The following is a 12,498-nucleotide window of genomic DNA, read 5'->3' as shown; positions in this document are numbered from 1 at the left end:
TCAATTCTGATACTTTTACTGTTGCCATCTTTCAAAGCAAAATCTGCATGAGAAAGATGGTTGCACAGTGGTAGGAAGGTGGAACTGCACAATAACAAATTTTGCAATGTTCATTATTCCCTCGGGGGGAAAGTGCATGCCCTGGGGCTGAATCATTTAAACAAGCGGTTAAGCATCTTTTTCCACAAAGTATTACTTTTCTGCAGCACTGATAGTGAAGACAGTGGCCAATCTGATCTTCTCTTACTTCATCATCTGAGAAGATGGAAAAGCATTTAACATTGTAAGTGAAATTTAACTAGATTCAATAACACTTTTCAAACTGATTTTTTTCCATTGGAGCCATCTGATAAATTCCTGTTGTTGTATTTTTACTATTCCCTAGCACTTTGCTGTTTCTTATAATTTATAGAAATTTGGAATAATCTTTAAATTTATAAAACTTTTGTCCCAATTGTGGGCTTGCTGGTAAACTTCATATGGTCTATTCAAATGCTGTACTACAGGGGTACATTAGTACATTTTATATTTACATTTCATTCTGTATTTTATGCCATGGAAGGAGCCATTCAGCCCATCAATGGTACATCAGCTTTCAACATAATCTCATTCCTCCACTTAGTTCCCTGAAACCATTTCTCCCATACATGCCCATTGTCACGTCCCTGCTCCCTCTACCAATTAACCTACCGGCCACCTACAGAGACCTACACTGTCAATACGTCTATGGGATGTGGAAGGAAACCAGAGCACCCAGAGGACACTCATGATAGGAACGGACATATTCCATTCTAACAGCAACAAAAGTCATAATCAAACCGGTCAGTGGAGCTGTGAGAACATTTCACTATCTGCAGCAGCAGAATCTTCTCCTGAACGGAAACACATGAAAATGCAGGAACTTTGCCCCTGGCAATTGCTCCCATTTCCTCCATGCATTTGACCTTTGTATGCAATAGTAGGGTTAAAGATTCCTGTCTCTTCGTGGCCTTACAAAAGCTTTTGAATCTGTCGAGCAAAGGGGAACATGAGGAATCCTTCTCAGTTGAAACGACTGTTTAAGAAAGAACTGCAGATGCTGGAACAATCAAAGGTGGACAAAAAATGCTGGAGAAACTCAACTTAGGGTCTCGACACAAAACGTCGCCGATTCCTTCCGTCCATAGATGCTGCCTAACCCGCTGAGTTTCTCCAGTTAAAACTACTGCCTGAAATGATGCTCTATTCTATGGCCACTACTAGATGACATACACTCCATAGTTCCAATCAACATATTAATCACAAAATGAATCCCAGGGCAGACTGGGGATCATAATTGTTCCAACATCTCAATCTTTCTTGCACAACATCACTCGCACCTTTTCCAAGGTGTTCCCCCTTATTGCTGTCTAGTGATCTTCATTAGTAATTTTATACGTGAATATTGGGTATGTTTAGTTTAGTGTCGCATGTACCAAGGTACAGTGAAAAGCTTTTGTTGCATGCTGACCAGCCAGCGGAAAGACAATACATGATAACAATCGAGCCATTCGCACTGTACAGATACATGATAAGGGAATAACGTTTATTGCAAGCTGTAAAGGATGTAAAGGATTGACTAAATGTAATGCAATTTTTTAAGTGGACAGATGGCATTGCCTTCAAAGACTTGGACATGATACTTATCTGCCAGTGTGATGTATCACTCGTATCCAATGGAGTTGTACGGCAATAAGAATTTTTCAGGGGAAATAGGGTGGAAGCATACAGAATGAGCAATTACCAAATTAATTATCTTCCAATACAGCTTTAAATTAACCGCAGTTTGTTTTTTGTCAAATAGTTTTCATTCACTAATATGCAATATAAATCTCAACATTTGTGCTGACACTTTCCAAATCTTCCTCGGGAACATCTGGCTCCAAGTAGTCGGGCTGTTTGTTTGATTTCCTGTTGAGGAAGGGCAACATTTTCCTTCAATTTAGTATTGGATACACTGAAGCAATTTGTTCAGTGAAATTGAGTGTTAACTGTTTCAGCATCAAACGTTTGAAGGGAAATTCAGTAGCAAATGTGGCTCACATTAACATGCACTGCAGTATAGGTTTTGCACCATGAAAGGTTTTCCCATGTTCATCCTTGTGTGAAGTATCAGTGCTCGTGGGTGAACTCGTGAGCAATTCTGTCCCTAATTTTGCTCTAGGTCTGGGAGAGAACTGCCTGTGATTTGTAACTTTTCGTTATAAATGTTTAAGCCTGGAAACATTATCCTGCATGTGATCTGAATCCTTGCATCCGATAAGTTTCAGAGTAATAATACACTGACCATCCATCAAACCTGTACTATTTGAAATGGAGAGATTTCTGAATAGTGTCTAATTAAACTTATTCATATTGTGTGGGTTTCTTCATGCTGATCTGGAGAACAATATGTTTCCATTGTAATAATGCTGAATTTAAAGGAAAAGCTTCTTCCATTCAGACATTGTTAAGAGGACTGGAGGTTCTGAAGAATGAATACCTGCTGCTTTTCTGAGCATGCACGGTTGCCTTGAGACTTGGTGGTTTTTCCCTTCTCCTTGGATTCTAAAGAGTTGTTGCACGGCAAGATCAGAGGTCAAAGCGGAATCGATTTTATAATCCAAAGAAGCCCTGCATATTTAGAGAGAGTACCTGGCAACAGACTTGTGCTGATTATCTGCACAATGCGTCTTCATACTTTATTTAAATTGCTTTGGATCTTTTTTGTTCCTTTTTTTTATCCTTGCAGCTTTTGACTTCCAGGTTACAATGGAAATAACAATTACACAATAACATGGCTTGCCTCAAGTTCCATAAAAACATTTGCGAACTGATGATCCTTCTATTGAAAGAGAAATAAATGTTCTCAGCGAGGCTGTGCCAAGTGTGCATCATAACAATAAATAGAATGTATCTGCACGGGAGGAAAATAATTCCTTTATTGTCTACAACTTCTATGTCCACTTTCCGCCCTTTACTGCTGAGGAGGAATTCCATGGATCTAACGACTCACTGATTCCTCACTCAAATTCCTTTGTAACAACACATTATTCAGCCTTGAGCAAAGATCCTATAGCGCTATAGGATCTTTGGCCTTGAGTGGTGCAGTAAAGTTAACTTGATCCTATCAGCTGCGTCCAGTTTTTTTATTGGGTGGAGTGATATAGATGACAAGATTTGCATCCATCTTGGTCAACTCACTACATTGTGAGATATACCTAAATATTACATAAATGAAGACAAACTGAAGTCATGCACACTGTAAAGTTAGATTTCTATATTTGGTGTACTGAACAGATGCCACATAGTGCGAATGTCAAATTGGAAGTCACTAAAAGCTTGTGAAAGTGCGGCATGGTGACGCAGCGGTAGAGGTGCTGACATACAGCATTTACAGCACAGGAGACCCGGGTTCGATCCTGACTGCGGGTGCTGTCTGTACGAAGTTTATACACTCTTCCTGTGACCGCGTAGGTTTTCTCCGAGATCCTCGGTTTCCTCCCACAGTCCAAAGAAGTTCAGGTTTGTAGGTTAATTGGCTTGGTATAAGTGTAAAATTATCCCTCGTGTGTGTAGGGTAGTGTTATTATGCGGGGATTGATGGTCGATGCAGACCCGGTGGGCCGAAGGATCTGTTTCCGCGACGTAGCTCTAAACTAAATCATGATATTCTTGCTTTAAGAAATCGATACAGATAAGTAACTTCCCTTAACAAATAGTAAATTTCAACCTGTATGGCTGCTTGTTATGCAGGTGGCAGTGAAGACAATTGCATGCTGACCCATGGGAACAGGTTGCATAAACTAGCAATGTTACAAAATTTTGAGATTTAAAAAATCAAGTCTGCAATTTATCCCATCAGATAAAGCATAAAAATAAGTTTAATTTGACATCTAATTCACTTTCATATCTCAAGTATTTAAAAGGTTATGGCCATTTTCATACTTTGAAATTAGCATCTTGTTCCCTATTGATTTTCTATGGAGATAACAAAAAAGCTGTGATCGTGGACAGTCAAAAGCCCATAACTTTCTTTAAAATTAAGGGAACTGAATGAAATTTTCAGTTATCATAGATTGAAGCATTCTGAAACAAATATAAAATAATCTTACTTGGATGACCTGAAATTAAAGCATATAATTAGTTAGTTACCCAATTGTAGCTAATTCCAAACTTCAATTACTAGATCTAAACATCTATCTATTTCTTAATAAATGATTAACATTTTTAAATAGCCTAAGTGTCCAAATAATATTCACAAATAATTCACAATAAAACATGATTTTTAAATCTCATTTACATTAATTTATAGGCCAAATGGAAGGAATTTAGTGTTTAATTGCTGTAAATTAAAGTCCATTTAAATCAGCTTTCTAGTGGGATCCTGTGAACGCGCTGGTTTAGAACGTTCACATTGCGGTGGATTTGTGCTCCAAATGCCGAGAAAAATACTGCGGGATATAATGGGCCCAAAATGAGCTACTCGCAACTTTAAACTTTGTATAAAGGGATCTTAAGAAGCCCTTTTTAACGTAAAAATATACAGCCTACCTTCCGTTTTCCACTGTATGAGATCCGACCCGTTGTCGGCGGTCGGGGGTTTAGAGGTTAATTTTTAAACTACTATAACAAGTAAGGAAAGCCCTTAAAACTAATAATAGCTCAAGCGAGGGAATCTTCCAGCGATTTTTCGTTAATAATCAACTAGGCTGAAAAACCGCGATTTGAACAGCCTAGGGAAAATCGCGTTTTAAACCCGCCCCCCTCTAAACGGCGCCAAAATCGCGCACACGGGCTGGGACAGATTTTCAGCGACGCTTCAGGTAGGCTTTGCAACATACCTACATAAACAATATTTTCACACAGTTTGCCAGGCAGCATCTGTTATTGGATAACAGAGCTAACATTTCGAGACCAGGGTCTCATCAAAACACTGATATATCAACAGATGATGTGTTATCTTTTATCACGGAAACAGAGGATTAAGGAGGACTAGTAGAAGTTTTCAAAAATATAAATGACTTTCTCATTAAATTTATGATATTTCCTTATGACATAGTAGGAAGTCATTTGGCCAGTAACTGAGCAATACCATCCTGTCCCCTTCCCCACTTCTTCCTTGCAAACTGTTCACTTACTTGTGCCAATTAATACCTCCCTGATCGCCCTGTCACATTAGAAGCAGTTTAAAGAACATTACCAACTTTAAGGTTCTGAGGAGAGAGATCTGCAGCAACGGTCCCAAGCTTTTTATACCTTGCTGATTCAAGTCCTTGGTTAGATAATTCTTAAATGTTATGAAATTATCTGCTTTCACCACCCATCTCAAGCAGTGTGTTTCAGATTTACTCGGTGAAAATATTCGCTGGCCCCAGTGTAATCATATGTTTTCTAAACGCACACCACTGAACTAACCTGGAATTCTAGGTAACACTGTATTCCAACTGTGGCTAATGCAATGCCTTATGAAGGTATACCCTAGCTTCCTTACTCTTAAAGTCTATGCCCTACCAAAGAAGATAGGCATCGTGCATGCCTTTTCTGCAGGGTTGCCAACTTTCTCACTCCCAAATAAGTGACAAAAGGTCAAAATAAGGAACAAATTCCCGACGACAATTCGTTGACCGATTCTGCTGTGGCTGGGTGAATGATGAGTTAGCCCGGGTGCTGGAACCGATGCAGGTGAGGCAGCATCTATGGAGCGAAGGAAATAGGCAACGTTTCGGGTCGAGACCCTTCGAAAGCATTAATTGAATTAATGCTTTTGGAGCAGTAGAATCTTTGTTTTTGATTACTATAGTCACTTCTTGCCTTAGGATGGTGCTACCTGCCTGCCCTTCGTAAATGAGCAATTTGAGAGTACTAAAAATTGTTTATATAGTGTCATCATAGCAGTTTCCAGGAGACAGGAACTCCAGGCCTAGTTTCTATGGATTTGCAATCCTGATTCTCATGAGAAAGGAGCTAATGTACAATGAACAATGTAAGGTTCTGAGGTCATGAGAATAAAATATGAAATATTTTATACTGAATAGTTTATAATGAGGCTGATTTTATATTGTTATATCTCCTTTCGTATGGAAAGTTATTTATCAATTAATATCTGTTGCCTTTAGGTAGTGGATACTGAGGACCTGGAGCCCAGACCAAAGATCCGAGCACAAATACAAGATCTTTGGAATCAGAAGAACAGCAGTCACAGTGAGCTTGATGGTACATATTATGTTTACCTCATTTCCTTCTTTTTGAGAAAAATAAACAACTTTGAAAGACTTTACAGATACTGTGCGGAAACAGTCCCTTTGGCCCACCATATCCGCGCTGACCAGCGATTAACCCGTACACTAACGCTATCCTACACACCAGGGATAATTTATAATTTTACCAAAGTCAATTAACCTACAAACCTGTATGCCTTTGGAGTGTAGAAGGAAACCGGAGAAAATCCACGCGGTCACAGGGAGAATGTACAAACTCCGTAGAGAGAGCACCCGAGGTCAGGATCGAACCCAGGTCTCTGGCACCGTAAGGCAGCAACTCTACCGCTGTGCCACTGTGCCAGGACTGTGTAGCTGAAAACTATTTTTGTTGTTGTTTGGAATAATTCCTATCCAGTCTTTTTTTAATTAAAGTGTTCAAGAAGGAACACTTCTTGTCTGAACACTTCTTGTTAGAAACATAGAAACATAGAAAGTAGGTGCGAGAGTAGACCACCAGGTCCGTCGAGCCCGCACCACCATTCGCTCATGGCTGAACACTAAACAGACACACTTACCCACAAACAGTAGACACAAGACACAGAACACAAGACACTACCCTCCCCTTTATACCGCTATCACCCCTCTCCACCCCAAGAACCTTGTGATCTCCTGGGGGAGGCAAAAAACCGGATAAAAACCCAGGTCCAATTCGGGAAAAAAATCCGGGAAATTCCTCTCCGACCCCAATCCAGGCGATCGACACTTGTCCAGGAGATCACTCAGGTCTTACTATACTAACCATACCTAGGTCCATATCCCTGCCCTCTCCCCGTAGCCCCTTATCCCCTTGGCAGCTAAAAAACCATCTATTTTAGTCTTAAATATATTTAAAGTTTCTGCTTCCACTGCTCCCTGGGGCAGTGAATTCCATAAATTAACCACCCTCTGGGTGAAGAAGTTCTTCCTCATCTCAGTTTTAAAAGAGCCCCCCCTTATTCTGCAACTATGTCCCCTAGTTCTAGTTTCCCCGATCATTGGGAACATCCTCGGTGCATCCACCCGATCAAGGCCCCTCACGATCTTATATGTTTCAATGAGATCGCCTCTCATTCTTCTAAACTCCAAAGAGTAGAGTTCCAGCCTACTTAACCTTTCCTCATATGTCAATCCCCTCATTGCAGGAATTAATCTTGTAAACCTTCGCTGCACTGCCTCCAGGGCTAGTACATCCTTTCTTAAGTATGGATTTGTTCAGTCTGAAGAAGGGTTTCGGCCCGAAACGTCGCCTATTTCCTTCGCTCCATAGATGCTGCTGCACCCGCTGAGTTTCTCCAGCATTTTTGTGTACCTTTTAAAAAAAAATTAAAATCAGTCATGCCCCTTATAGTATGCAATCTGTATTTGGCTCAAGGAATGCCAAAAACAAGTAGTTAAAACTGATATAGTAAGCTTCAGATTCAGATTCAGATTCAGATTCAATTTTAATTGTCATTGTCAGTGTACAATACAGAGACAACGAAATGCATTTAGCATCTCCCTGGAAGAGCGACATAGCAAATGATTTAAATAAATAATAATAAGTGATAATAAGTGTCCGGGGGGTGGGGGGGTGATTGGCAGTCACCGAGGTACGTTGTTGAGTAGAGTGACAGCCGCCGGGAAGAAGCTGTTCCTGGACCTGCTGGTTCGGCAACGGAGAGACCTGTAGCGCCTCCCGGATGGTAGGAGGGTAAACAGTCCATGGTTGGGGTGAGAGCAGTCCTTGGCGATGCTGAGCGCCCTCCGCAGATAACGCTTGCTTTGGACAGACTCAATGGAGGGGAGCGAGGAACCGGTGATGCGTTGGGCAATTTTCACCACCCTCTGCAATGCCTTCCGGTCGGAGACAGAGCAGTTGCCATACCATACTGTGATGCAGTTGGTAAGGATGCTCTCGATGGTGCAGCGGTAGAAGTTCACCAGGATCTGAGGAGACAGATGGACCTTCTTCAGTCTCCTCAGGAAGAAGAGACGCTGGTGAGCCTTCTTGATCAGAGTTGAGGTATTGTGGGTCCAAGAGAGGTCATCGGAGATGTTGACTCCCAGGAACCTGAAGCTAGAAACACGTTCCACCTCCGTCCCGTTAATGTGGATGGGGCTGTGCGTGCCGCCCCTGGACTTCCTGAAGTCTACAATGAGCTCCTTGGTCTTCTTGGAGTTAAGGGCCAGGTTGTTGTCAGCGCACCATGCTGCTAAGTGCTGGACCTCCTCCCTGTAGGCCGACTCATCGTTGTTGCTGATGAGGCCAATCACCGTTGTATCATCTGCATACTTGATGATGGTGTTAGTACCATGTACAGGTGTGCAGTCATAGGTGAAGAGGGAGTAGAGGAGGGGGCTCAGCACACAGCCCTGTGGAACGCCGGTGTTCAGGGTGAGGGTTGAAGAGGTGTGCTTGTCTAACCTAACAGACTGGGGTCTGTTGGTTAGAAAGTCCAGTATCCAGTTGCAGAGGGAGGGGTCGATGCCCAGGTTACCGAGTTTGGTGATCAGTTTTGATGGTATAATGGTGTTGAATGCTGAGCTGTAATCGATGAACAGCATTCTTACGTAAGAATGCTGTTCATATAGTAAGCTTAACAATCAAATAAACAGGCGCTTGTGTTTAAGAAGGAACTACAGATGCTGGAAAATCGAAGGTGGACAAAAGTCCTGGAGAAACTCAGCGGGTGCAGCAGCATCTATGGAACGAAGGAAATAGGCAACGTTTCGGGCCGAAACCCTTCTTCAGAATAAACAGGCCCATTGTTGAGAATGTGTATATGCACAGCATTGCCTTTATTAATTTCCTGCTGTCCGATAAATCTGGTTTGTTTTCAATCAAGAGATAAATGCCCTTTTCTTTAAGTGGCTGCACAACATCTTTAGTGCTGCATGCAATGTATGACCTTCAATCATTTTATTTCCTGGTTTAATTAATTACAGCTCTGCACACATTTCATTTGTATTGACTAAGCTGTTTGCAGGTGTTTGATTTGTTGGGGCTCTAGCATATCTGTTGCCATCATGTGGTTGACTCCGAATAAGTGGAAGGCCCTTGAGGCACTAATATTTCCCCTGATTAACACCGAAAGTCAAGATTACAAATGCAGTCCAAACTGTAGACCCGAGTTACACTTGATTAGGCCTATCAAAAGTAACATCTCCTTAAATTTATACAGTACCAATTTGTATATAAAAACAATTGACTACAAAGAAAATTAAATTAAGGTAAAAATTTTCACTCATGACATGTTAGAGAAGTGGTTAATCGGATAGTGCAGGAACAGACATTTTGAGAGGGGCGATTTATGCCACTCATGTATCATCACTGCCTTACTTATCAAGTGCTTCCATTACTTTGCAGAAAAGCAGATGACAGATAATCTGTGAAGAGCTTGAAACTATATTCGTACTTTCTTTCTGAAGGTGCTGGAAATCATAGAGCCCATTATCTTAATGGCACCAGTTTGAGCTTTGATCAGAACAGTTGAAATATTTCTGCTGATATACTCCACGTGCCATGACAAACAGTGGATCTTTGTGATAGGAAACTACACAAGCCAGAATCTGACCTCATCCCACTGACGTCTCTCCTGGTTTGGCTTTCCAATAATTCAGAGAGCTGCTGCTGAATTGAATGCCAACAATTTTCTCATCCACATGCAAGCTAGAAACTGAGTTTACTATCCAGCAGCCCATATTCCAGGGTGTACTTTCACCTGTGTATCTTCTCTTGCACATGATGTTTCAGATTGTGTGCAATGCCCTCTAAGTAATTATCCATTACACCAGGGTCCCAATTTATGTGGTGGTTTGAGGTAAAAAGATCACAGAATGCATTTGGGACTATTCCTTCAATCTTGCATCAACGTACTTGCCGCATACAGGCTTATCTCAGAAATTGTTTCCGTTACTGTTAATGCCAATGCTTTCTGCACAAAGAGTAAAAGCTGGAACCAGGCAATGAGCATGTGAAACATTCATATCCATCCAGTAAAGACATAAATAGTCACTCCCTCAGTGATGATCTTCTACACTTTCAACCAAAGATCCTGTAGCTCCGCTATAGGATCTTTGCTTTCAATTGTTTTACTCCTCACATGGGGTGTTATCACATTGGCTGCAACCAAACTGGTAGTTGTTTCTTTGAAATGAAAGAAGTTTCTTGACCTGTGGCAGGTTAAAGTAGACAGCTCTGCTGGAACTATGGTACTATGAAACATTAGTTTATTCCACAGACTCAGTTTTATTGTTATTGGGATGTGGTACTCGGAGGCATTAGTAGCTGTTTTGCTACCTACTCCCATTGCTGCCTCTTTTCAATGCTGTCATATGTTAATATGTGTTTCTTTAAATGCCCGTTCTTTTCACCAGGAACTTGAAATTAGCATCACTAAAATGAGACAACCATTCCCATTGTCTTGGTTCTATCATTATTCTAAGTTTTCAGTTTCCACATTAATTTCCAGCATTGTATGGATTATTGGATCCCTCTGTTTTAAAAAGTGCATCTATGGCATGAATGAGCTCGAGTTGTACAGGAGCCCTGAATTAATCAGACTGTACACACATTACCTGGATAAACATTGTGATTGAAGCTTTGACCTAACAATATTAGAAAAAATAAATGGGAGTCTTTCATGAAACCCCCTATTAATTTCTAGGCATATAATTTTCTCTATTCATTTTACTGCATAAAGCAGGCCTGTTTTGAGATGCATTTTGATCAGTCTTTAATCAATAGGATTTGGAGGCTGTTATATTAATTTATTTCCTGTGAAATAGGACACAAAATGGTATACAATCAAAGCATTTGATTTCGGTCTGAATGACAATAAAGCCTATCTAATCTAATCTAATCTAATCTAATCTAATCTAATTTCCTGAAGCACTGCGATTGAATTGTTGATATGTTGCATAGGCAATTTGATCTTGTACAACATTAAAAATTCTACTGACATTCTACTTATCTGTGTATTGTAATAAACGCACACACTTTTTTTCTTTTCAATTGTTTTTATGTTCCCCAAATTATAGAAATGACATCCAGCATGGTTGTTGTCCAAGATCCTCTGAAAAATATTGATGATAGTTCAATGAAATCTGTTCAGACTTTTCAACAAAGAGCAACATCATCTGTTTTGGATCCTTGCATCTGTAGTACTGTTTCTGACTGGGACACTGAGAGTGGCAAGGGTTCCAAGGGACTATTGCCTGAAAATCCCAGGACGTCTGAATCCTGTTGGACAATTCAGACCCAACCTACTGTAAAGTTACAGGAAAGGACTGAAAGTTCTTCAAGCATAGCAGAAGATGACGATGCTGCTCTTAGGAAAAATGGTTGCTCCTCGGTTAATAACAGTAAGAACACCTTTGCACCAAAGACGGAGCCTACAGTTCTCCAGGCAGAGATAAACTCCCAGAATGGGAAGTTGACATCGGTCCAGAAAAGGCTACATTCTGACTTAATTGACAATATCTCTCCTATCACAGCAAGAAGAGCCAGTGATAAGGAACAAGGGGAAACTCTCTTCACAGGACTTGATAAAGTGGTAAGATTTCCAGAATAAGCTACTGATCAGACTAGTTATATTTCACATCTCCTTATGACATGGATGGAGGCCATTTAGCTCATCAAGTCCCACAGAGCAATCCCATTCCCCCATTCAATTTCCCTGTAAACCTATTCTGCCCACGCTATCATCCACTGACAATCCTTCCTGCTCACTGTCACCCTCGGCGAGCTACATCTGGAAGTGGCAAAGATTCAATGGTTTACAGGGATAAGGATGGTGCTGAAAGGTAGTAGATAAACTAATGTATAGATATATGATAAATTAATTTAAGGTTCTGTAAGGTTAAGTAGCATGTGGTAAGAAAGATCAAAGTAATTCTGACAAAATTAGACCAGGTATTATATGTGAACCGATTTTCTGAGGTTCATTCAGAAAAATTCTTCCCAAAGTGCAATCCAGATCAAAAAAGTTTCCGGTATACTTTTGGCACATTGGCCATCAGTCAGAGTATTGAGCTTAGAAGTTAGTTGGTCATATTTCAGTTATATTAGATGTTGATAAGGCTGCATTTGGAGTATTGTGTTCAGTTCTGGTCACCATGTTATAGGAAGAATGTGTCAAGCTGGAAAGGATGCAGCGAAATTATTTGAGGACGTTACCAGGACTCGAGGGTCCGAGCCATAGGGAGAGGTTGAGCAGGCTAGGACTCTATTCCTTGGAGCACAGGAGTTGAGGGATGATCTTATAGAGGTGTACAATAT

At 40.7% G+C, this 12,498-nt stretch overlaps 1 protein-coding gene across 4 annotated transcripts in view; it reads left to right on the top strand.

Moving 5' to 3' along the window:
- smtn (smoothelin) overlaps positions 1-12,498 on the top strand; it is a 177,284-nt gene that overhangs the window by 94,789 nt on the left and 69,997 nt on the right. For all 4 annotated transcript variants that reach the window (XR_004415737.1, XM_033043698.1, XM_033043696.1 and 1 more), the window contains exons 6-7: positions 6,117-6,213; positions 11,259-11,773. Coding sequence is in view for 3 of the 4 variants with exons in the window: in XM_033043698.1 (XP_032899589.1) it covers positions 6,117-6,213; positions 11,259-11,773 (612 nt within the window). In the remaining variant the exon portion in view is untranslated. The remainder of the gene's footprint in view (positions 1-6,116; positions 6,214-11,258; positions 11,774-12,498) is intronic.

This window comes from Amblyraja radiata, chromosome 25, assembly GCF_010909765.2.
Source record: "Amblyraja radiata isolate CabotCenter1 chromosome 25, sAmbRad1.1.pri, whole genome shotgun sequence".
NCBI lineage: Eukaryota > Metazoa > Chordata > Chondrichthyes > Rajiformes > Rajidae > Amblyraja > Amblyraja radiata.
This window is presented reverse-complemented; position numbering and strand designations above follow the sequence as displayed.